General features: G+C 38.4%; 1 protein-coding gene across 1 annotated transcript in view; it reads right to left on the bottom strand.

Annotated features, from left to right (window-relative positions):
• LOC122794501 (cytochrome c oxidase subunit 7A2, mitochondrial-like) overlaps positions 1-26,801 on the bottom strand; it is a 165,434-nt gene that overhangs the window by 52,468 nt on the left and 86,165 nt on the right. Inside the window, exons 2-3 of the mRNA XM_044062950.1 lie at positions 10,122-10,211; positions 9,152-9,236 (exon numbers count right to left, since the gene is read on the bottom strand). Of these exons, the coding sequence (XP_043918885.1) occupies positions 9,152-9,236; positions 10,122-10,211 (175 nt within the window). The remainder of the gene's footprint in view (positions 1-9,151; positions 9,237-10,121; positions 10,212-26,801) is intronic.

Raw genomic sequence — 26,801 nt, 5'->3', positions numbered from 1 at the left:
TGACAGATAAAAAAAGAAGGACTCATACACACTTTTTGTGAGAAATACAAGACATGGCCAAGACTGCACAGATGCTGCCTCACTACAGAGCATACTAGATGCCTCAAAAGTGTTAAAACACAAACCAATTTTTCTATTAGATTATGTGTCACTAATGGTGAAATTAAAAAGTAACCTCACTGATTATAAGGAAAAGCACTGACATCCATTCTTGTGGAGCCACAGCAAAATGAGATACTTGGGAGTTTGGCTAATAGAGGGGATTAAAGTAGAAGCCCAGGAGATGTAGGTAGAGACAACTCAGAAGATTAGTCCAAGGATTAAAATGTGGACCGTGCTAACATTGGATATGGACCACATAATTCTGGCCACTAAAATACTCTCCATCCCACTGGTGTTATTTGTCGCTCAGGCATATTACTATCAGGTGGATGAGTCCATATGGCAGCAAATAGATAAAGAAATAAAGAGTTCATTTGGGAAATAAAGAATGAAAGCATAAGCTGGGAAAAGTTAAAACTGACAACAGACCAAGGGAGTTAGGGCTGCCCAAGTTAAGGGACTATTTTAAGGTGGCACATGTTAGACTAATCTATTTGACATAAGAGACTATATACCCAAATTGAAGGTCCTCCTACTAGGACATGATGGGCTCTGCCATAATACAGAGCAAATAGATCTATGGATAATCTTGCAGTGTTAATACAGTGGCCAATACACAGAAACCTATTTACAGTGATCTGTAAAAATAATATTACGTGACAAGCAATATAGGGAATGAATGCCATTAACTCTTCCAATAGGATTTTCACAGGATTGTGGAGAAAAGTCATACCAAAAAGACTAGGCTGTAGAAATATGGAGAAGGAAGAACACTGAGCCATGACTGTTTATTGTTTGTAGATGATTCTGATAATAAGGTCTTTGTAAGGGTTCCATCTGTATTCTTTGTAGATGATGCTGATAGATGGATATAAAGCTTCCATCTTTATGGTTGTACATGATGCTGATATTAGATGGATGTAAGGATTCCATCTTTATTGTTTGTAGATAGTGCTGATATCAGTGACTCTGATCTCTGGCATGCATGGAAGTAGTTGACCATAAAGTTAGAAACTGCCATGATGATAGTCTGCACCTCTAAACAAGAGGGAATGGAGAACCCCCAGAAAAAAAAAAAGATTATCCTCTGCAAGAAAGGGAAAACAACTAACTCAGGTGAAGGAGTTTAAATGTGTTGGGACCTCATTCACAAGTGAGACTGGAGGAAATCAGCAGAGTAATGGTGAGAGTAAAGGGGATCAGAAGATTGACCAGCCGATGGCTGCTGCAGCTGTTGTACTGTAGGTCTTGTGCTAGGTTGTGGTGCTAAATGAAGACTTGAAAAACAGGATGAAGCTCTTAGTTTAGCCCAAAGTCTACATTCATGTCTTTAACTGTGGTCATGAGGTTGTCTTTTTTTTTCAGTTCTGTTAGTCCCATCTTTGCTAACCGATGAGTCTTTTGTTAACTCCTCACAGCTGACCATCAGCTGTCACCAACTCCTTTCCTCATTCACCAGGCCCCACCAGGCCTGCCTTAGCCTCCACCAGGCTCTACCTGATCCACATCTTGGGCTACTGAGGAAATTGAGGATGCTGGCGCATAGCATTATACTGCTGTCCAGAGTGGGTCCGCCCAAATTACCCCCCCCCCATGGTAGCCTTACTAGTTCCACTATGGTTGTCTTTGAGAAATGCATGCATGCACTTGTGCATGTATAACCTTCCAACAAGGTGACACACTACTTACAGCATAGAACTTGACAGGCTCTTCATACTGCTATTGCAGTGAGCCAAGCTGCCTCCCTTCCCCCACCATGATGGGAGAGCCTTTGTTGTCAGCTTGCAGCCATCCTCCCCCACCAGGTCCATCCAGCCCTCATGCCATTAGTCAAACATGGGTCTTCTTGGGCATAGTCAGGATTGTATCTTTGTGACAAACTGTAGATAAAGAAAACAAACTATGATAATAACTTTTGTGCCTACCAAACGGGCGGACTTGGCTAAAACCATTTTAGAATTAAAGATGTTTGTCAGAAAGTTAAATCTGCAATTTCTGTTGGGCAATTTCACTAGGGACAAGGGTAATTTTCCTGTTCCTAGCACTTATAATCCACCCATATTCCCTTCGTTGGAATTATTCGAACAGATCAGTGAACTTGATATACGCCATATGTTGGGTCATCCTTCTTTGCAACAGGGATTTGGGTTCAACACTAACAGGGAAGAGAGGTCTTTATTGGATCTGTTGTGCAATATACCAGTCAGGGTTATGAAACCCAATAAAGGAGGTGGACTGGTGGTGATGAACAAAGGGGATTATATAAGGAGGATGGAGGTTATCTTGGTTTCAGAAACTTATAAGGAAGTTTCTAAAAATGAGTTGAACATAGGTCTTTCCAGGACATCCTCGTACTACAACGACATGTTCATCAATAATACAATAGATTTTAATTTATTTAATTATATTTCTCCATCAGCCCTGAGGGTCCCAATAATTTTTGGGTCTCTTAAAATTCACAAGAATCCTGAAGACCCTCCTATGTGCCCCCTGGTTAGTGCCAGAGGCAGCATTACTTATGCAAGCACGAAAGTAGTGGATTCTATTTTGAAGAAATATGTGGAGAGTGAGTCCCAGATATCTAGGGATTCTTGGTCATTTCTGGCTGGGGTTAATCAAATTCCTTACAGTGTTGATAGTCATTTTTTGACCATAGATGTGAAGGATTTATATTCCTCTATCCCTCATTCAGTGGCATTGGATTGGATTCCAGCCATAATGTGTTTAAAGGAAGCTCCCAATGAGGAGATCCAACTGGTCAGTGAATTATTCGATATCATCTTGGCTTGCAATTATGTAACTTTCAACAACAAGTATTATCTTCAGAAGATAGGGGTACCCGTGGGTTCACCATGTGGGGCCAGTGTGGCCAACCTGGTGATGGCTTTTTGGAAAAGAGAGTATGTATTTACTAACCCTATCTTTCAAGACAAGGTGGTATTGTATACACGTTTTCTGGCTAACATTTTTATCATCCTTAAAGGAGGCAGGGAAACAGCTGTTTCACTTCTGGATTCCTTCAACTCCTCTACGGAGTTTCTGAAATTTATTTCTAGTTTTGAGAGGGATAGGATTTCCTACTTAGATGTAGATTTAACGAAAGATATAATCAATAGTCGTTTCATTGCTAAAATACAGCAAAAGGAAACCTTTCCCAACAGTTACTTGCAATTCAGCAGTTGTCATCCTTTTTCTCAGAAGAGATCTATTATCAAGGGACAATTGGTTAGAGCTGCAAGGATGGTGACTAAGGATAGTGACTTTTTAGAAGAATGCATATTCATGAAAATTATTTTTCTTAAAAGAGGGTATCCAGTAGATCTTGTTACTGGTTTAATCTCAGAAGTTTGCAATAAGAGAGAGTCAGGTTTTTATGTTCCTGTCCTTAATTCTTCCAGTATACCCCAGGTCAGTCACAGTTTTTGCCCAGCTAAAAGGGAATCATACCCTTGTAGCTTTATTTTAACCTACAATATGGATGTTAAAGGAATTATTTCTATCATCCAGAAAAACTGGAGTCTGATTATGCAGGATGGCTTGATTCGGGAGAGTAGAGTGGAATACCCTAGGATAATTTTCAAAAGGGGTCACAACCTCAAAAATATTTTAGCGAGGAAAACTAAGGTCCCAAGTGCTAGAGCTGACATGTTTAAATGTAACATGTGCCGTTACTGCAAGTACATTTATGTGGGGTCCACCTTTGCCATCAGGGACTCCAAATATGGGATACAGGGTAGATTCAACTGTTCCAGTTCACAAGTTGTTTATTTGGCTAAGTGTTGCCCAGTTTTCTATATCGGAAAAACGGACAGAAAACTCCAAGAGCGTATTTATGAACATTTGTACACTGTAAGGAAAGGCAAGAAGGAGAACGCTTTAGCTAAGCATGTTACAGAGAACCCTCTACATACATTTTCATTTTTAGCCATTGATCAGGTCCAGTCGGATGGTAGAGGGGACCAGATTCCCTTATCCTTGAGAGTAGGGAATTGACTTGGCAATTGAGATTGGATGCATGCCATTATCCTGGCATCAATGGAATGTTATCTATAGTGTGTATGTTGAAACTCAAAAGTTTAAACAGATGATGTGTTTGTCTTTGAGTGTTCTTTCTTGTAGGTTTTAAGCATTAAAGATCACCAGGATAGGCATTTACAGCGTAAGTTATTTATCGAGTTACCAATTCAAATGTTGTTATGTAAGTATCCCTATGTAAAGAGTAGGGTTGTTTTTATGACATACAGCACGTTTTTCAGGATGTAGCTTTGAGGTTTGTTCGGATATGTGGGCTAGAGTTTTGATTATTCTAATATTATTTTAACATGTTTTATTTGTTTGAGGTCCTGTCTATAATGCATTGTACAGTTTTTTAATATTTCTGTATTATGCAGGTAGTTTATTTTACTTTAGGGAATAATCATTCTTGAATATTTTATATATTTTTGCAATATGTATGTAGTTTATTTTTAGGAAGTAACCATCCTCCAGGGATAGAAGAATCCACGGCACACAGGATCCGAACAAAATGCTCCAGTCACCAATTATAAAATGAATTCCTTTTAATTTTAAAACAGCAAGATTTCAAAATACGTAGTCCAGTACAGCAAACACACAAATAAGCCAAGCGCTTTCACCTAGTGAATTACCAGGCTTTGTCAAGGCAAACAAAGCTGTCCATTCCAAAAAACTTTTAAATAACATCAGCAATCAAGTTAAAACTCCACCCATTAATTAAATAAACCTGGTGGTTGGTAATGTTAAATTAAAAAGGTAGTAAATAGTAAAATGTATTTTTCCATGCAAAAAATGCATGTTTTATATAAAACATAATTGTAGCTGGGTTAGATAATCCTAAGCAATTTAATATAATATAAAATTCATTGTCTGTATAAAATTGTTACAATAAAATAAAACAAGTCTAATACCTGCAGTGCATTCATATGAGAAATACATTTCTGTCCCCAAACAATTAAAATGCACTGAATAAAGACTGGGAAAAGGTTAGGTGACAACAAAAACTTAACATTCTGATTGGTCCACTGAGCTGTCTGTACAAAAAAATTGTACAAAACATGGTCAAACTGGATCAGCTTTATAAACGTGCTCTTCTCATTTTTAAAATGCTGTTAATGTTCAAAGCCTCATTCATCCCAGGAGGGGTACAAGCATCTAACCTTAACTGCCAGAACAACTCACGATTCTCCAACCTAACTTCCCAATTACCCCCTCGTGGGTCAGGAAGCACCTGTTCCAAAACCATAAATTTAAGGTTCATCCTCTCACATACCTGGAATTATATTTTAATACTCAAAATGGCATTCTCACTCCCACTCATCAGTGTTGATTCTGTTCTATATAACCTAAATTCTTAATAGTTTCGCGTGCTATTTTTGTGAATTAGAAGTTGACTTTTGACATTGTTCTTGCTGGACTGCATGCAAATACATACATACAAGTATTTCAGCACAGCATTAATGTCCTTTTAGCCCGCCAAATACCAAAGCAGTTGTTCCCATAATAACTGTCCAAGCTGTTCTTAAAAACATCTGAAGTAGTGCTTTCCTTAATGCAATTTAGTAGTCTATTCCACGCATCAACTGCTGTCTCGGAGAACCAATTAGTACACTTCTCATGCCTAAAGAATGTTCTACATCAGTTATCTGATGATTCTCTACTACTTTTTGACAACCCCAAACATTCCCAGAAGTAGTTGTCTCTAAATGCCCTATATACCTCAATATGGTCTCCTCTTAAATATCTATATGAAACACTGTACAGGTTCAGATATTTAGTCTTTCATAATAACTTAGATTTTCACATTCATGGATGCCCTTGGAATATCTCCACTGTACTCTTTGCAGTTTACTCATCCTTGTTTTCTTACAAGGTTTCCATATTGTTTTACCATACTCAAGTTTGGGTCAAATGTAACTAACAAACAGTGACTTCACCATTTCTGATTTGCTAGACTTTATAAATATTTTTATACAACCTATAGTTCTATAGCTATCATTAATCAATTTGTTGATATGATTAGAAAAACTGAAAGCTGGATCTATCCATATACCCTTGTTCTAAAAATGAGTCTACAGTTTCAAACACTGTATGCTGTATTAAATATTCGCCTTTCAATTTATGTCTCCAAAATCTCATATGCTAAGTTTTTGATGTTATTTATCAGCATATTATTCTCCTGTGCCCAAATGGTCAATTTAGTCAAATTCTTTTGTAGACATGCCTTATATGTAACACATGTAATCAGTTTACCCAGTTTAAGGCCATCTGTATATAGAACACCTCAGATGAAAAAGATAAATCTGAAAGATACAATATAAACAAGTATGGGCCTAGGACAGAACCCTGTGGGACACCTTGACTGTAACCAAGAATTTCACTTGTCTGTATAATACTTGCCATGTCCTATGCCATGCAGCTATCCATCTTTTCAAGAGTATATTAGTACCTAGTTGTTCTAATTTTATTGTTTGGTGCTTTGTGCATGACCCTGTCAAATGCTGAAGATAAAGCTATACACATTACATCATAGCCTAATTTTTCATTCATAGTTGTTATTATATTGTTATAGAACATTATGTTACAGGTGCTGATAGATCTGTTTTCAACATATGCATGCTGATATATGGTTTTAAAGTCCCAACATTTCCAGTTCTGACAATAACTTATTCAATACTACCTCCTCCATTATTTTTCCACAACATGAAAGTAGACTTAAGGGTTGTATGACTCTGGGTTTGTCCTACTACCCTTTCCCTTAAAGACAGATTTAATAAGTGCATGTCTCTCATCTTGAGGAATCTCCCCAATGTATATGTCCTATAAATAATAGATATAATGGTATCTCTCTTTTTAATTTCTCCAAATCTTTTGTTGTTCTAATACCATGATGGGAATGGACCCCATTCCTAAGTCAAAAGTTCATGAAATTAGTTTTGTTTCACTCTTTGATGTCAGCCAAAAGTGCTCTTTGCAGCAACTGCAATGTGCCCATTAATGACTCCTCCTGCAATTCGTATGGAGTTATATGTATTGGTAGCATATCTAAATATAATTGTAGACTCTTTTTTATAAGACTCGTTGCTCCAACTACTGTTGGAACTATCTGGGAATCTTTCTTCCACATTGCTCTTGTTTCTGCTTGCAAATCCTGATATTTTATGACTTTGTATATCTCTGTATGCAGGACACTGTAGTCACTGGATGTAGTGATTTCAGTGATCAATGCTACTTTTGTCTTCTTTCCTTAGACCACTATCTCTGGTTTTCTAGCATCTATCTTTTGAACTGCTGGCAATAGATGATCCCATGTGATGTCGACTTCATCATTTTCTATGATGCCTTGTGGCTAATTTTTCCAGTGTTTTTCAGCCACTTCAATGCCATAATGTCTGCACAATCCCCAGTGCCACACATTATTATGTCTTTCAGTATACAGTCCTTCTGCCATTAGTATGTCGCAACCAACAAGGTGTGCAACTTTCCAATTCTGTTTTGCAGACCCTACGTTTGTCTGTTTCTCCCACATGTTCAATGGACTTTGTAAGCCAATGTGTAAGTAGCCCACTATCTTTTGCCGCCAATATTAACCTTTCATCTTTTGCTTTGAATTCACCCTCCTTAACCATAACTGCATTCGTTCCTGATCAACATGAGGTTCTACCAGAAGATTTCTATACTTGCAACTAAATTTATGCATTTTCCACGTTTCTTGCCTTCTCATCTGGTCCTTTACTTTATATTCTTTGATTTGTTTGTAATGGTACTGTAAGTACTTGCTGAAGTGTTCTTAGGTCAGTACATCTCCTCCCTGTGCTTTGTTTAGATCCCGTTTGTATAGATTGTTTTCAATATAATCTAATTTGATTTCAGTATCAGGAGTTACCTGGATGTCACTAGGACAATTTATCACCCGTTTTGTGGAGCCAAACTGCTTTGCATAAGATTTTGTAAATATATCTATAATCTGTTGTCTCTGAGAATACAGTTTAGAATCTACACACAGTTTATCAACTTGTATGTCTTTACTCCTTCCACATCTTATGTATCTATAAAATGGTTTCCTATTATGCTCAAAACCCATTCTTATGGAAATATATCTTCCTGATACTGTGTGCCTAGATCTTGATGCTAAACATTTTTTGACTGTTTGCATTCAAACAATTTCTCTTTAAAACTTTCCACATTCCTTCTGCAGTTTTTCCACTGTTTTGCTTCCATATAGTCTTATAATTAATAATTATAATTAATTATTATAATTAGTCTTCTGTGCATTGGTTTAGATTTCAGTTTGGCAGAATTATCTAACAACAAATTTACCTTTGTAACACCTGATCATGCACATCAACAGTGGTAAAACCTGACATAAAGTAACAGTGATTTCTTTAGGAACACAAACAATGTCTAGTATGCTCCATTCCCTGGTTGTTGTTTTTTTAAACATCTGAAGCAATTGTGAATAATTAACTTACAAATATTATTCAAGTCTGTTTCAGTAAATTTAAGTTCCCTGCTAACATTATTCTTCCCTGTACTGTTTCATGCAATAAATGTATGAATTCCTCTAGGTCATCTGCACTTAACTTTGGTGGGCTATGCATTCCAACAATTGTTATTAGTTCCAAGGTTGTCTTTACTGTCACAGTTACACTGTCTGTAGTATTGGTGTTATCATTGAAAATGCAGTAATCACAGGTCTCATAACTATCTCTAGTCCCTATCACAACACTGCCACCTGATTTTTTTGTTAGAATGCTTGTTACAGTAAAAACATTTACACCCTGACAGAACTAGTTTCCAGTCATTGTTCTTTAACCATGTTTTACAAACTATAACTACATCATTCTTGTGAGAACATAGCACATTTTCCAATAACAAACTTTATTATTAATGCTCATAGCATTAGCAACCATCAAAGATGCATCAGATGCTGCTATCTGTGAAATGATAACTTTTTGACCAGGTAAAAATCCCGCCTAGTGTTTGTCAGCCTTCCGACTTTAAAAGAACCACATCAAGTAAATGAAGTTGTTACCTATGACAGTGAGGGTCATGGTAAATCGGTAGAGCAGGGCATCTACTGTTCCCCCTTTCAGATGGACTGGTACACCATTATCTGCCTGAAATGAACAAAACAACAAACAAGTACAGGATTATTCTTTTGCTAATAAACATGAGAAATTGATTAAGCTTACATTGAAATAAAGCTCTATATATGAAAGTCACGTTAATTGTCATATCAGGAATAACTTAAACCTAGCACCTACCTCTGATATGAATTAACATCTTTAAATACAAATGGTCATAATGCTTGCTGAAATAAACAAAGGTGGTCTTTCAATTGCATCTGATTTAGAGCAGAGTTGATGACCAGTATCCTGCGTATACTCGGGAGTCAAATCTCTTGGTTCACTGGCATTAGCCTTTAGAAAAAAGTCGGGCGTTTGCATTAGCTTCTGTTTGGGGCATCTGCCATCAAAATCAGTGCTCTTTAGTGGACCACTTCTGGCTGTAGCACCAAAAATTACCACATGGTTACAAGATGTCCTTTAGGAAGCTAAATGGTACATACTGAAAGTATAACCCATTCATTTGCAATACTAAATAGTGGAGAAAAGACGGGACAGAAATGATACTGAGAGAAATTAGCAAACTAACATTCTGTACAGTTGATAATGCTAGATTAGTGTAATTACTATCTTATAGTTAAGCATCCAGACTATGCTGCATAATAACTACCCCACTTACAGCATACTGTCTCCACTTCCACAGAAGCATAACCTTTGGAGCAGGTTTACTTTTGCCTCACTTTGAAGTATGTCTACAGAGGACAGCAATTCCACATAGTATAAGAATGTAGGGTAAGGAGCAGGCAATCTTTGAACACTCAAAGTAAAAGATAAGATAGCTGTCATAAAGTAGTATAGATACAATTTTATAAATCAGTGCAGCCGCATTCTATTCTATTTCAATACAACAGATGGGCACAATATACACAAACTTACCTGAAAGATTTTCTGATTTTCAAGCACTTTGTTTTTAATCTGACATCTTGCAGAACTGGAGAATGAGCGATGAACCAACTGATGCAGACTCTGTGAATATCATGTACAAGTATAAGGTAGCAATACAGAAAATAATAACTTAACAATAATATAATCTTACACATTATGCTCTGCACAACCCAACATTCAGTCTAGTACAGCTTCCCACATAGAACTGGTCCATTTCAAGAACATTACTAGTTTCCACTTTAAAGAATATGGCAAAATTCATAAAGCAGCCAAAGCAAGTACAACACACTAGACTTTCCAATAACTTGACTATCACAGACTCCATATTGACTACAAACATTCTGTAGAGAATATGCAGCAGACTAAAGAGATTTTATTATTTTTAGACATATGTTTTTACCAGGCTGTGGAGTGGTGATTCATCACTGGGACAAAGAAGAAATTCCCTAAGACTCCAAGAGCAGAATAAGTTATTTCTTACATTTATTTCATTGAATTGAACTTCTTAATACTTATAATTGTGCTATACAGCTAATCTACTACATTTTGCACTGTTATAAAGCTTTTTTTTACTCTTTCACTGCATTTGTGTACTGTTTTATAATGTTTTAACTGTATTTTTCATTGCTAGATAGTGTTTAATTACTGTAATTGCATTTTTACTGAATTACTAAACTGTAAACTGCTTTTTCATACTGAGAGTTGTATTTTCTGTTTGTGAGTGCTCTATCTGTGGTTTTCTGTGAATTTTTTATGAGGTTTCTGTGTTCTAGTCAGGTAGCATAGTTTGGATAGAGGCCTGCTGTTATCCAAGTCTGGTTGTTTTGTTTGTTGAGTTTCCTGTGTTTCTGGCAGCCATCTTCTGCTGATAGAGAACACAGAGCTAATCAGAGGAGGGGCTCACTGCTGTTTTTATGCTGTAATAAACATTTCTGTAGTGTTCTCTGCCTAAAATAGTGTAGCTAGTAGCTGTAATAGATACTTGGTGGCTTTGCAGTTGCCCGCCCCTACAGTAAATATGATCTGGGATACTCCTCCCAGTCTAGTGTCATTAGCTCATTCTATCTAATACAGAGAGAACATTTGAGAAGGTCAACCCACTTAGGTTCTTAACCTTGAATTATTTTCTGTTCCTCGTTTCTCACTTTCAACTTTACTAAAAAAAAAAACTTTTCTAGAATCTCCTTGTGTTTGGACTGAGTGTGTTTCTCAGCTGATAAGTACATTTTCTGGCACTTTTTAACTGTTCAGAGTTGAATAAAACAATAACTCAATTCAGGTCAGAATACAGTTTGAATAAATTTTATTTATTTCAGCTGTATTTGCTTTAATATTGCTACACACTCAAGTGTGCTAGCTTGCACTGCATTTGAATTGTTTTTAGTGCTGTTTTAGCTGCATTTATGTCAAAAAAATCTAAGTTTGTTCATAGGTCAGTACTAGGTTAACTGCCCCTGTGGGCCATTTTAAGCCTAGGCAATTATCCCATGTGAGACTCAAACCCTGCACCTTGTTTCTGTAAGGTAAATACCTTAACCATTATGCCAACCTCCCACCCATTGTACTCATTGAGTACAAAATCACAGAAGTTTCATCTAGTCTAAATATGCTGGTCAAAGCTTCAACTCAACAAAGCATACAAAAAGCAATTTTGCAGGCAAGCAAACCTCTTATGTAGGGGGCTTGTTCCGTCATACCTCATTATTTGTATATTAATGCCATAGTCAATCAGATATACAGAAAATTAAAGAAAAGAAAACAAAATAATCTACACAAAGTCTCTGCCATCACTCAATTAGAAACTGCATTGGTAGTGATTTATAACAGAAAAAGCAGTCAGACAGATTAACATCCAGGAAATGAAGTCAAAGAATCAACTTTACTCTCAACGAAGTAGAAAGTAATGATTATAGCAATCCTTAGAAGAGAACCAGTTCTCACTATAAATCAATCTGGTAATGAACACGGTATGTAAGCTGATACAATAACAAAGAAAATCATACAAAACGTTATGAACATCTATAACCTGGATGGTCAGACAATATTGGGAAATCACTGTCAATCAAAATTTTAAATAACATTCTGTTGAACACGTGCTGGGACATATTCTTTCATGTGAAATATAAGGGATATACTCACTTTTTGTGTGGATGAGTCACTCTTGCGAAATTGAGGAATCACAGATAAGGGTAAATCCTAGTTATCCAAACCCTGTATTTGCTTTACTAATGCATTAATAAAAGACTCTAGGGTAAAGAATAAAGGAATACAAAAGTTCCACCACCCACAAACCACACGTCTGGGGGTGAGGAACACAACAAATGCCACAAAACTGATAAACAAAAGCAGGAGTAAAATTTGCATGTAATCATCACAAATAAACTAAATTTGACCAGTCTGTATAACAGAGCAAGTGAGGAGGTTAGTAGAATGCCAGCAAACAGAAGGGAAGCATCCCCAGCAGATACAAAACTGGAGTTCACCCATCTTGAGCAATACGCTAAGTTCTGAGGGGCACAGCTCTGAAGCATTACAGACAACGGGTCATGGGGGCACATGAAATAGTAATAAACCTGCTCCAAAAATGTGACAAGTAAAATAAGAGTCTAATAATGCATATAATGAAAATAAAGCACAATGTATAAATAACATCTTTAAATAAAGGTAGTTAAGTCACATGAGAAAAATACTTAGTTTAAAAAAGGAATTGATGGGTATGAATGAATGCATGATACAATGAAGGGCATATTAAGGAGCAATGTGAGGAAGTAACTTTTCATACAGTATGTGGTAGGTTTCTGCAACAGACTACAAATAGATGCACAGAAAATGAAAGTGGCAGCAAAGGTTCATGTGTATTCATGTGCAGTGTGTTAACTGCCTTTCCTGTAACTAGTCTAGTCCAGAAAAGATTTGCTGTATCCAAGACTGTTTGTAAGCTTCTGAGCCCCCAAGCCTTTCTGTGTTAGAGGGAAGCCTTCCAGCTTGTCAGTGGGAGTGGTAATCACTAGGTAGCCTATCTACCACAACAGGAGTGGTTTCTGACCCAGAAATTGTAGTCTATTGGCCGTCTGGTCAGTTTTTCCATCTCTTTCAACTTTCTGGTTTAAAAGCCCACGTTTGCCCTTTTCCCGCCTTTCCTGTAAATAGTCTAGTCCAGATACAGATTTGCTGTATCCAGAACTGTTTGTAAGCTTCTGAGTGGTGCCAAAGTCTGCTCTTCAATTTTTCCCTTAGATTTGCTAGCTCTCTCCTCTCCTGCACTTTTACTAGCTTATTAGTTCAGCATTTTACCAGACTTCTTGTAGCAATTATTGTAGCACACAAAAGTGCTACCAGAACTAAATGTTCTTACAAGGAAGAAACAGCTCCAGTACTTATAATTAATGCCCACCCATCCAGGCATGTCTAAAGGACAGTTCCTTGTGCTTTCTCCTATTAACCTAGGGAACTTGGGCATCCTGAGGCAATGTTGCAACTGCCTCATGTACACTGACCACCCTCTCCTCTTAGCTCCCAACACTCAGACTTGTGAGAGATGCACTTATATATCCAAATTGAAAGCCACACACTCTCCAGCCAAGACCAAAATAGCTGGTCAAGAGGAGAAGGCCAAGACTTGTACCACACCACATGGAACACATAGCCCTCCAGAACACACACCAGCACTGCCTTCACATAAAAACACAAACCACATACCCTTCTTTGCAGAAACTTTCAATAAAAATCTTCCCAAACAGAAGAGACCTTCAAGGCAGAAGCACACTCGACCACCACAACACAACCCTAATCATGAGACACATAGCTCTCCTAAACAGTGTGCGACTCAACCAAACCCCCTAAGGCAAAACAGCATGCCCAACACACTAGTCATAGGTGACTTGATAGTGAGCCACACTGATGTCCCACTCACAAGGTTGAATAAGGAGAAAGTAACAGTCAGCTGCCTGTCAGATGCCAGGGTCCACCACATAATGCACAAACTCAGGTCCCTCAACAACAGTTACAAATATGACTCTGTCATTGTACATGTGGGTGTGAATGACCTGAGATGTATCTCCCTGGACTACATGAAAAGAGGCATGGAGGAGCTCTTGGATTATGTAGCCCAAGCAGGTATGACCCTAGCCCTGAGCAGCATCCTACCATCATGCAGAATGATACCACAGTATAAGCAGAAAATTATTGATTTCAACAATTGGCTAAGTTTCTGGTGTCATTCTAAGGGGATCCAGTATCTCTCTGCCTGGGATGACATGATTGATGGACTTCGATGCTTTCCCAGAGATGGCCTGCATCTGTCACCCCTGGACTTCCGGATACTGGCCAAGGTTCTTACCATCCTGAGAGTACCTTTTATAGGTGGTTTTCCAAAGACCAAATTACCATAATAACATCTACAAACAAATGCAATCTGAGAGTCATGCTGCTCAACGCTAGAAGGCTAAATCTCAAAATGCACTCGCTCGAAGCACTCCTTAAAATGGAGAATATCGACATTTGTGCTGTAACAAAGACCTGGTTCAAAGCAGCAGAAAGCACCCCCACACTACCAGGTATTACTCATTCCACACCTTTCAGCCCCAGAACTTGGTCCGAAGCTCCAAAGGCAGTGGTGTTTCCATATTCATAAAGGATGTGCACACCTCCAGACTGGTAGCCCTACATAACACCTCAGAGATACTTCAGGTGCAGCTAACACTGGGTAAGACAGCAATTCAGGTCGTAGCCTGCTATAGGTCCCCAACTATGTCCCAAGACCCACACTCCATGTTTCTAAGCACCCTGGAGAATATTAGGGTCCAATCTAACACTCTCATACTGGGCGACTTCTACTACTCCTCCATTAATTGGGAAAACTACTCATGTACCAATACACTTGACTAACATTTCCTGGAATTCATTAATTCCAATGCCCTGGACAAGCTCGGTCTTACCCCCACTAGAGGTAGCAACATCCTTGACCTGGTCATTACTAACATGGGCAACCGTTCCTCTACACAATAGTCAACTCCTCCCTGGTTAGATCCGACCACAAACTAACCACCCTGGAAATCCACATCCCTTCCACCCCCTACCCCACACCTGTAAAGGTAACCACCATAAAAAAAATCTCCAAAGCTAACTTTGGGCACCTAAAAACAGAGGTGGCTAACTTCATGGCACCCATGCAAATGGAAAATAGTTGTATGACCGCCGAATCATACACCAGTGCAGTGTACGAACGTACACAAATGCATGGATCTCACCATATCCAATAGAACCAAGACACTCTCCTCCAAAAAAAGGAAGCCAGTCTGGTGGTTCCCTGCCATAAACAAACTCTACAACAGAAGGAGGAAACTGATGCAGAATAAGATGAAGTCCCAAGACTGGAAAAACTCCCTTATCAGCCTCAACAAAGAGTTGAGATCCCTCATCAAATCCTCTAAAGCTAAATATGAAAACAGAATTGCAGCAGATAGTAAAGTCAACTACAAAGCCTTCTATACTTATATAAAGAATCTCCATGGCAAAACCCAGATTTGCTCTGAGCTACTGCACAATGGTACCTCCTATACCGAAACAACAGATATTGCCAATATACTGGCCGATAGATTCAGTGCCAACTTCCCCCCCCCCCCAAGGACCAATCACAATACCAGTAGATTGCCAGGCACCCAGTATTACTGCTGCAAAGGTTAAAACAACACTGTCCACGGCCAAGAATACAGCTTCTATGGGACCTGACAATGTCCCTGGCTGTGTTCTACATGAACTACAGAGTGAACTGGCACCTCACCTGTGTGCCCTGTTCAATCACAGCCTCACCTCAGGCTTTGACCCTACCAAATGGCATACTGCTAGAGTCATCCCACTCCACAAAGGAAGAGTGACTACAGACCCTGGGAACTATCGCCCCATTAGTCTGACAAGTCTAATATGCAAAGCTATGGAACACATCATCATCATGGACCTAATAAACAAGGATCTAGGGAATGTCCAAACTGTGGATCCCACACAGTTTGGTTTTGTGAAGGGTAGATCAAGCCTGGTCAACCTGGTTGACTTCTTTGACTCAGTCACCAGAGCCTACCTTGATCTAGCCAAGGCCTTTGATACCATTCCCCATTCAGTAATCATAGAACAACTCACTAAGCTAGGCATCAACCCCTATATCACTAGGTGGGTTGCAAACTGGCTCACAGATAGAACCCACAGTGTGAAAGCAGCTGAATCCAAGTCAGACTGCCAACCAGTCACAAGTGGAGTCCCACAGGGTTCGGTTCTGGGTCCTCTACTGTTTGGTATCTACTTCTCTGAAGTCCAGGCCAACACGAAGGGACTCTGGCTGACAAAGTTCACAGATGATTGCAAGTTGGGAGCTATTATTAACTCCCCAAATGATGTTGACAAAGGCCTCACTGAGAACAACGACTGGTGTCAGAACCATGGTCTTAAGCTCAATGCCAAAAAATGTGTCATCATCCCCTTCAGGAAAAAATTGGTTCCCATGAATTACCACATCGATGGTAGTCCACTGAACACAAGAAGGCATTATAAGAGATCTGGGAACACAGGTTGACAGCAACCTCTCTTTTGACCACCACATTGCCACTGTGGTCAGAAAGTCCTTCTATGTGGCACATTTCATTGCTAAGGGTTTTGCGTCCAGGAAGAAAGAGGTCATTGTCTCCCTCTACTCTTCCTTCATTAGGCCAATCATTGAGTACAATGCCCTATTTGGCATGTACCCCACTAGACACCTGCAACAACTGGAGAGGCTGCAAATGTACCTCACAAAGAGGATCCTAGGACTTAAACACTTGTCCTATATGGACAGACTCAAAAAACTCCAACTATTCTCTGTCTCATATCGCCTACTTTGAAGCGATCCCTGCTTGATTTACAAAGCCATGTCTGACCCAGCTCTGTTAGAAATGCTACAGCTGAAGAAATCCCAATCCCTCCACACCACACGGTCCAGAGACCTCAACCTCATTACCACAATCAACAGAACATGCTGGAGAGACAGGTTCATAACCCAGAGACTGCCCATGCTATGGAATAGACTTCCCATACATGTGAAACAGAGCACCTCACTGGCCCTCTTCAAGTCAAATCTTGATGAGTGGATGGGAAATAGAAAATTCACCCCAGGGATCACTCCAGTGGCTCTACTCGACAGAGGCACTGGGAACTAAGGTTGGGTGGCATGATGCCAGGGTAATCCTATGGGTTAGACCATTAGCCTAGTACATATCTATGAACCTATGAACAACTACTATGTGTGTGTGTGTGTGTGTGTGTGTGTGTGTGTGTGTGTATGTATGTATGTATATTTCAGTTAGGTGTAATAATATGTATCGCCACAAGATGACAGTGTTATCTGGTGGACACATGGTAATACGCTTGAAGTAATTCCCTGTTCCTTGTGCAGTATGTTTCATGACATTCAAAAATAAAAAAAATAATAAACATACCTTGTTTCAGACTGTAATCAGGTGGTAAGCATCTATTTTGCTGTGCCCAGAAGAAGTTTTTCTAACAGGTTATGGACCCAGACATCTAGACACCCTGGCACTCAGATACAACCATCTACAGCAAATAAGTGCAAGATACAGCGAGAGATAAAGTAAGGAGAAAAAATGGTAAAGATGGCTACTGATACTACTTCAGCAACGCATTCAGTAGTGAATCTGACGAACCAGAACTACCAGTCTTGAAAATTCAAATGAGGATGCTTCTAATAAGAGAAGGTACGTGGGAATGTGGAAATGAAGTCAGACTGGCAGAACCCACAGATGAGTGAATAGAAAAGGATCAAAAAGCTCAGAGCACGATATCCCTTTGCACAGATAATGATCAAATTGTACATATACGCAACTGTGAAACCGGAAAGAAAAGTGAGAAGAACTGCGAAAGGTACATTAAATAGCTAATCTCAGCAATAAACTCTGTTTAATTAAACTATATCAGACCAAGCTGATGAACGACCAGGATTATGTAAGGCATACCTTAGAAATAGTATTTCAGGTATTTGGGAAGATATAAAAGACTTTCACATTGCAGCAATTTACTTAGTCGTCTACCTGAAAGTTATGAGACACTTGTTACATGTCCAGATGGCAAACTGACGTTAATGATTGTGGATGAATACAAGCACAAGACAGAAGGCATAAACAGTGAAAGTATGTCCAGTACAGAAACTGCTTTAAAGAAGAAAAACAGAACTAAAACCAGTAATATGTAGGTAGAAATACGTAAATGCTTTGTAAAAAAAAAAAAAAAAAAAGACACTTAAAGGCAGATAGCAGAGTCTGAAAAGCTAGAATGCAAAGACAAGCTAAATCACAACAAGCTAAGAATTCCAAGGAAGACGCAGATGTCACTTCAGACACTGACTATGCATTTGAGTGCAAATATAGTGCCTCATCTTTGCAGGCATGGAGTGTTGACTCAGGAGCTACAAGCCACATAACCAATGACAGAAATTTCTTCACTCAGCTCGATCAAAGCAAAGCAGAAAAAAATCACCACAGCTTATGGGCAGGTAATGAAGCCAGAAGGAATCAGAGAGAGTTTTATTCGCTATCCTATTTCTCAGTATATCACCAGAAAGATACGTGAGAAATGTTCTGTATGTGCCTAATCTTAAAAGTAACCTATTGTCAGTGAAAAAGCTTACAAACCAAGCAGCAACGTAGTGACTTTCGAAGGTGGCAGTTGTGTCGTCACAAAATGGGATTGCTTACTCCCAAAGTGCAAAATCACAGATGAACTGTATCAGCTGAACTGCAATGAAATGGTTAATACAGCCAGAGGAAAAACACTCAAAATGTATTCATACTTGACACAGACATCTTGGGCACAGAAGTCCTGACACAATAAAGAAAATATCTGAGGGTAACTATGCAAGTGGCATACAAATTAGCCAGTGTGATCAAATAATGAAATGTACCAGCTGAATTAAGGGAAAAATGACAAAAAAGCCTTTTCAAAAGCAGAGCAACAGCAGAGCTCAAAAATCTATGGACATAATTCATTCAGATCTTTGTGGTCCAATGAACAACATGACTCCAGGAAAGAAGAGGTATTTTCTTAGTTTCATTGATGATTACTCCACGTACATGACATTGTGCCTGTTGCACAATAAGGATGAAGTGCCAGCAAAGTTAGAACAGTATCTAGTTCAAGTAATAAATTTGGCAGAATGCCCAGAGTGCTATGTACACACAATGGGTCTGAATATAACAAGTGGCACAACACAAGCCTTTCTATTATGTTCCAGACCACTGTACCATATAACCCAGAACAAAACGAGGTTGCAGAGAGAGAATGAATTGGACTCGATGTTAGAGTGAAAAGAGCATGCTTTTCAATGCTGATTTGTCAATTACTTTTGGGGAGAGACTATCGTGACTGCTTGCTGTCTCCAAAATCGCTTGCCAGGAAAAACAGCAGAGAAAACTCTATGTAAACTGTGGAACAGAAAGAAACCAAATTTGAGATACATCAACATTTTTGGAAGTAAAACTTATGTACACTTTCCAAAGGAAAAAAACGTACAAAATGGGATCCATGTGTAAAGGAAGGTGTACTTGTGGGTTACAGTGAGTCTCAAAAGAATACATAATTTTACATCCACACAAACAAGGTAACAGTCAACAGAAGGGTGATTGTTGATGAAAATTCTGTGTTCAAAGTTTCAGGGACTGACACAAACCGTTCAGTCTGAGGAAAAATCCACATCCGTGTCACAAGAAAAACAAAGTTACACAGAAATAGAAATTATTTGAGACAATTCAAAAACTGATAAAGAAGTCACTGAACCCAAATGACTTCAGTGTGAAAATCAAGAAGAAGCAATAAAGGTATCCCACCTAAACATTTGTCTTATATGGCTCGCACAGCAGTTCAGGCTGAGCCAGTTCATGGGAAGAGATGCAAAAACTACCACCACATGAAAAGCAAATGTGGATTAGAGCTGCTGATGAAGAGATGACATCACTCAATGAACTCCACACATGGACACTTTCAGAGCTACCTCAAGATAAAAATGTAATTGAATGTAAATGGGTTTTTTAAGCAAAATGTGACTCTGAAGGGTAAAGTCTGTAGGTACAACCTTAACCTGGTCTGTGACATTAATAGAACTTGTTTGTGGGATAGATTTGTGTCCCAAAGACTCCCCCATTTCTGGAATAGACTGCCTCTCCATGTCAAGCGGAGTACCTCTCTAGCCCTCTTTAAGAGGAACCTGGATGACTAGATGGGAAACAGAATATATACCCCTGGTATCCCACCTGTGTCCCTGCTGGACAGGGGAAACAGGTGCTGACTTTCAGGGAACATGGATGAAATTCTTGGGTAGGCTTATAAAGGCATCTGAGCCAATAGCCTAGTATCATCCTATGAACCTATGAAAAGGGAAGGTTGGCTGCACAAGGATACTCACAAAAATTTGGTGAAGACTACGATGTTACTTAGCTGCCAAACAAAGTACTTTCAGAACACTGATGACAGTGGCGACTTTACAGAAAATGATTGTGAAACATCACAATATCAAGACAACTTTTCTTAATGGAGCTACAGAAGAGGAAATATACATGTCACAGCCAGAAAGATATGAAAAAAGTGGAGAAGAGCATCTTGTTTGCAAACTGCAAAAATCCCTGTATGATCTTTTACAACTGGTTCAATGGTGGAATTCAAAAGTAAACAAAGTTCTGCTAGATGAAGATTCACGGGAAGCAAAGCTGATCCATGCCTATACTCTAAACATATGAATGCTGAATGAATGTATCTGTTAGTCTGTGTGGATGACTTGATTATTGCTTACAAAAGAAATGACAACATTTCAAAGTTAATAACAGCACTCAATCAGCACTTTGAGACTAAAGATCTCAGTGAGGTGACATACTACCTAGGAATTAACATACGGTGTGAGGAGGACGGCAGTTTTCTGTTGAACCATAATACAAAAATTGATTCAATTCTTCAGCAGTTCAACATGGCTGACACTAAAGGAGTGAGCACACATATGGACATAGCTTATTCAAAGTTGGAAGGAGAGGAAGATCTTCTGCCATCTAATGAGCAGGACAGAAAAGCAGTGGGGGCACTTCTGTACATTGCAACTACTACACATCCAGACATTGCAGCAGCCATGTCGCTTCTCTGCAGGTGTGTAAGTAAACCACATCAAAGAGACTGGAATTCAATAAAAAAGTCATGAGGTTTCTCAAAGACACAAAATGCTTGAGTTTAAAGTTATCAATATTTGGTGACTTAAACCTAATAGAATATGTGGAATCTGATTAGATGGGTGACCTCAACACATGCACATCTACGAGTGGTTCCTTGTTCAAATTAGGAAACAGTCCTATATCCTGGTCCAGCAAGAAACAGATCTCAATGGCATTGTCTTTTACAGAGGCAGAATATATGTCTGCTGCCAATGCCAGTCAAAAAGCCATTTGGTCGCTGCAGTTACTTGAAGATCCTGGAGAACCAGTGTCCCAGTCTATGGTCTTATATGAGGACAATCATGGGTGCATTAAGCTTCCAACCAGTGAGAAGATCAATGCAAGAACTAAGCATATTGATGCCAGACACCATTGCATTCATGACATGGTTGAACAAAAAGTGATTGTGCTATCATACTGTGAAACTGATAAAACGATTGCTGATGCTATGACAAAGCCACTCACAGTAAACAAGTCTGTAGATTTTAGATCACAAATGGGGTTGACTTAAGTAGTAGTTGTTGAATGGAGGTGTAGCCACAAGACAGCAGTGTTTTCCAGTGGACACTTATGGTAATATGCTTGATGTAATTTCCTGTTCCTTGTGCAGTGTGTTTCATGAAATTAAAAAAAAAAGAAGAAACATACCTCATTTTAGACTGCAATCAGGCTATAAGAATCTATTTTGCTGTGCCCAGAAGAAGTTTTTATAATATATATACTACTGGCAATTGCAAAACATCCATTTTTTACCCAAGTTCAGCCTGTGATGGACTTGAGAAATGTAGTATTTTTATATTTATTTAACATTTGTGTACTGGGAAAATCTGACTTGGAACAAAATCAATTTTCAGTAGAGGCCTGGGGAGAAACACTCCAGACGCATGTCTTTGAAACATGGGAGGAAATTGGAGCACACAGGGGAAACCCACATGAATGCAGGGAGGCCATGCAGACTCCACACAGAAGGCACTCCAGCCTAGAATCGAAGCAGAGAACCTCTTGATGTGAGGCAATAACACTACTGCTGCGCCATAAATATGCCAGATATCATAGAACCTGTTACAGTTGTGCCCAGTACTGGAAACCTCAGCACAGTTTTGACAAACAAGTATGGTATATGGTATACCACTAAAATTAATTCCATTTACTGAAGGATCAGAAAGTCCAGTGTCACTGTTTCATAATCCAACCAAATGCAGTTTGAACACTGTTCATTTTATAGATATTACAGATTCAGTTTGTTTACCTTCATTTTATTGACAATATGATAACAGTAGGCCAATAGCCTGTTGTCAGGGAACTCTACAGTGGTATTTGTACAGAATGAATAAAATTTGACCATAGCACTGTGGGGGTGGGGGGGTCTATAACTTTTCTTTGTCAGTATTATAATACTTTTAGCATTCATTTAAATATAATCATCACTGCCAGAAGGGAACCTTCATTTAATGCCTCATCTCAGTTGCTATTTACTCATCTTGAAAACAGAAAGTTAAGTTCTAGGAAGAAAATTGTAGTAAGAGAATGTACACTTAATCATCACAAAAATATGAAATGTTTGTTATGCAGTCAGTCCCAGTTGTTTGTATAATAAGTTTAACAATTTGGAAGCTAGAGTAATGGGACAGTCTTGACATTATATTTATTACTGAAACTTAGTTTAGTGACATCAGAAGGCCTTTGGCACTTCCTGGATATGCATGACACCATCTTTATAGACTGAACATGAGTGAAAGGATTCTCTATTTATGTTAACTTTTCATTCAGTCTTTTTAAAATTTTGTAATTCAGATTCTGAGATTACTGAAATAAATATTGATGATAGTAGAACTATCTGAGCTGTTCTCTTTGTCTAAACTTGAACTGGAAACTTTCTGTGCATCATTGGATAATTTAGTTACAATGTTATTGGTAGGGACGTTATTTCTTTGGTGGTGAGTACTGGTAGTGAACTTGGTTAAATTTGATTGGTAAGGAATCCAACTCAGAAATACAGAATTCTTGATGTGGTTTGGATTAATGGCATCTTAGAATACAGTTATTGCAGTACAGAATATGAATTATGAGGTAAGACCATCTGTGTATTTGTTGGAGAGTCAATAAACCAATGGTGATGTCAAGTATAAGATATAATCTACCAACAATGAAATTCTATCAAGCTGATTATTTAGCTATTAATAGGGAATTAAGTAAATGGAATTAATAGGAAGCTGTGAAAGATAAAGATATTCAAAAATGTTAGAATATTTTTTATGAGCTTATGTATGGGGCCAGATTCCAAAAGACTTGCTATCGATGTAAATGACTTACTCTGGTGTATTACATCAGAATAATTCACTTACACCGAGAGCAAGTCTTTTGGAATATGGCCCACTCTGTAAGTTTGCTTTATAGTTGGCCTTACAGCAGAATAAGTCACTTACATTGAAAGCAAGTTTTTTGGAATCTGGCCTGCTATCTTGTAGATTTGTTCCGATGTCGAGTAGTAGTAAATGTATTAAGAAACATGCAGAATGGTGGCCAGGAAGACTTAAAAGCCTCAAAAAAGAAGGCTAGTTGGAAGAGATATAGCTAAAAACTTGGTTATATTCAACTGGACGTATAAGAGAATTTAAGTACCTTTTTCTGCACTTTTTTTTTTAAAATACAGTATTTAAATTGATTTAAACTGTGTATGAAGGAGTGTTGAAGGAATTTTTATCTGAAGTTATTCTGCTCTTCAGTAACTTGAACTAAAGCTAGTGTTGGCTGAATTTTGTTATTTGCTAGTAATTACAGGTGTGGGGGTAGCCACATTCTTTGACTTCCTGTCCTTGCATATTTAAACTGGTGCATGTGAAATAATTCCTGCTTTAAAACTTCAGCTTGGCCAGCTAAAACTTGGTTATATTCAACTGGACGTATAAGAGAATTTAAGTACCTTTTTCTGCACTTTTTTTAAAAAATACAGTATTTAAATTGATTTAAACTGTGTATGAAGGAGTGTTGAAGGAATTTTTATCTGAAGTTATTCTGCTCTTCAGTAACTTGAACTAAAGCTAGTGTTGGCTGAATTTTGTTATTTGCTAGTAATTACAGGTGTGGGGTAGCCACATTCTTTGACTTCCTGTCCTTGCATATTTAAACTGGTGCATGTGAAATAATTCCTGCTTTAAAACTTCAGCTTGGCCAGCTAAAAACTTGGTTATATTCAACTGGACGTATAAGAGAATTTAAGTACCTTTTTCTGCACTTTTTTTAAAAATACAGTATTTAAATTGATTTAAACTGTGTATGAAGGAGTGTTGAAGGAATTTTTATCTGAAGTTATTCTGCTCTTCAGTAACTTGAACTAAAGCTAGTGTTGGCTGAATTTTGTTATTTGCTAGTAATTACAGGTGTGGCGGTAGCCACATTCTTTGACTTCCTGTCCTTGCATATTTAAACTGGTGCATGTGAAATAATTCCTGCTTTAAAACTTCAGCTTGGCCAGCTAAAACCTTGGTTATATTCAACTGGACGTATAAGAGAAATTAAGTACCTTTTTCTGCACTTTTTTTAAAAAATACAGTATTTAAATTGATTTAAACTGTGTATGAAGGAGTGTTGAATGAATTTTCATCTGAAGTTATTCTGCTCTTCAGTAACTTGAACTAAAGCTAGTGTTGGCTGAATTTTGTTATTTGCTAGTAATTACAGGTGTGGGGGTAGCCACATTCTTTGACTTCCTGTCCTTGCATATTTAAACTGGTGCATGTGAAATAATTCCTGCTTTAAAACTTCAGCTTGGCCAGCTAAAAACTTGGTTATATTCAACTGGACGTATAAGAGAATTTAAGTACCTTTTTCTGCACTTTTTTTTAAAAAAATACAGTATTTAAATTGATTTAAACTGTGTATGAAGGAGTGTTGAAGGAATTTTTATCTGAAGTTATTCTGCTCTTCAGTAACTTGAACTAAAGCTAGTGTTGGCTGAATTTTGTTATTTGCTAGTAATTACAGGTGTGGGGGTAGCCACATTCTTTGACTTCCTGTCCTTGCATATTTAAACTGGTGCATGTGAAATAATTCCTGCTTTAAAACTTCAGCTTGGCCAGCTAAAAACTTGGTTATATTCAACTGGACGTATAAGAGAATTTAAGTACCTTTTTCTGCACTTTTTTTTTAAAAATACAGTATTTAAATTGATTTAAACTGTGTATGAAGGAGTGTTGAAGGAATTTTTATCTGAAGTTATTCTGCTCTTCAGTTATTCCTACCCACCCGCCTTGTTTTTGTTTTGGTGTTAATCTTAGTGGCATTGAAACTGCCCGCCCCTCAGCCTGCCTCTGGGCCCATCTCATTTGCTCACTCAACTGAGTGCAGTGAGATCATATTCTGATTTCAGGCACTCCTACTGTGTACAAAGAGAGCATCTGGGAAATAGAAAAAAAAAAAAATTAAGCTTATTTCCTGCCTTTCTTGTTAAGTGGTACAGACTATTTGTAGGCTTCTGAGCCCCCAAGCCCTTCTGTGTTTGGGGAAGCCTTCTAGCTTGTTTATTTCTTATAACTAGCCAGTTTTCTAGTTTCAGCACTCAAATCTGTTTCTTTGATCTCAGCACTTGTTCAGAAAAAAAAAAAAAAAAAATTTCATCTGCTTTTACTGTACTTGTGTTCTACCTACTTCTTTTTACTTTTGCATCATCTTAAAATACTCAATTGTATTTATTACTGCTTGGTGTAACTCATTCTAAGCCTTTTGGTTTAAACACTTGGGCTTCGGACCAGTTAGTTGTTTTGCACTGAGAGGGTTTGTGGTCTGCACTGTTGTGGCAGAACAGGTAGCTTACATCCTTCTAGGTTGAGAACTGCTGATTGAGGGCTCAGTGTCTGTTATTCTAAAAGTGTATTAATTCTGGTTTAAGCACTTGGGCTTTCAAGCCAGTTATTTTACATTAAGAGGGTTCGTGGTCTGCACTCTTGTGGGAGGAGAGGCTGGACTCTGCCCTTCTGAGCTGGGAATTTCTGGTTAAAGGCTTATAGTGCATGCATATCTGAACTGTTCCTTACTGAAGTTGGTGCCTTGTTTGCTGTGGCATAGACTGGATTCGGGCCTGCTGGATCTAGCTTTGTTTGTGTAACTTGAGCACTAATCCAGACATTCTCTAAAGTATTCAATGGTATTTATTACTGCTTGGTTGTAACTTGATTAAAGTGTAGCTATCATTCAAGTCTTTTGGATTAAGCACTTGGGCTTCAGAACAGTTGTTTTACATTAGGAAGGTTTGTGGCAAGCACTGTGGTGGCAGGACAGGTAGCTTTCATCCTTCTAAGTTGGGAACTGCTGATTGAGAGCCCAGTGTCCAAGTGTATTAGTTCTGGTTTAGGCACTTGGGCTTCAGGCCAGTTATTTTACATTAAGAAGGTTCGTGGTCTGCACTCTTGTGGGAGAAGAGGCTGGACTCTGCCCTTCTGAGCTG

The sequence above is a fragment of the Protopterus annectens genome, chromosome 1.part0, assembly GCF_019279795.1.
Source record: "Protopterus annectens isolate FY-2018-M chromosome 1.part0, PAN1.0, whole genome shotgun sequence".
NCBI classification, from domain to species: domain Eukaryota; kingdom Metazoa; phylum Chordata; order Ceratodontiformes; family Protopteridae; genus Protopterus; species Protopterus annectens.
Note: the sequence above shows the minus strand (reverse complement) of the source record. Positions and strands in the feature narration are given on the sequence as shown.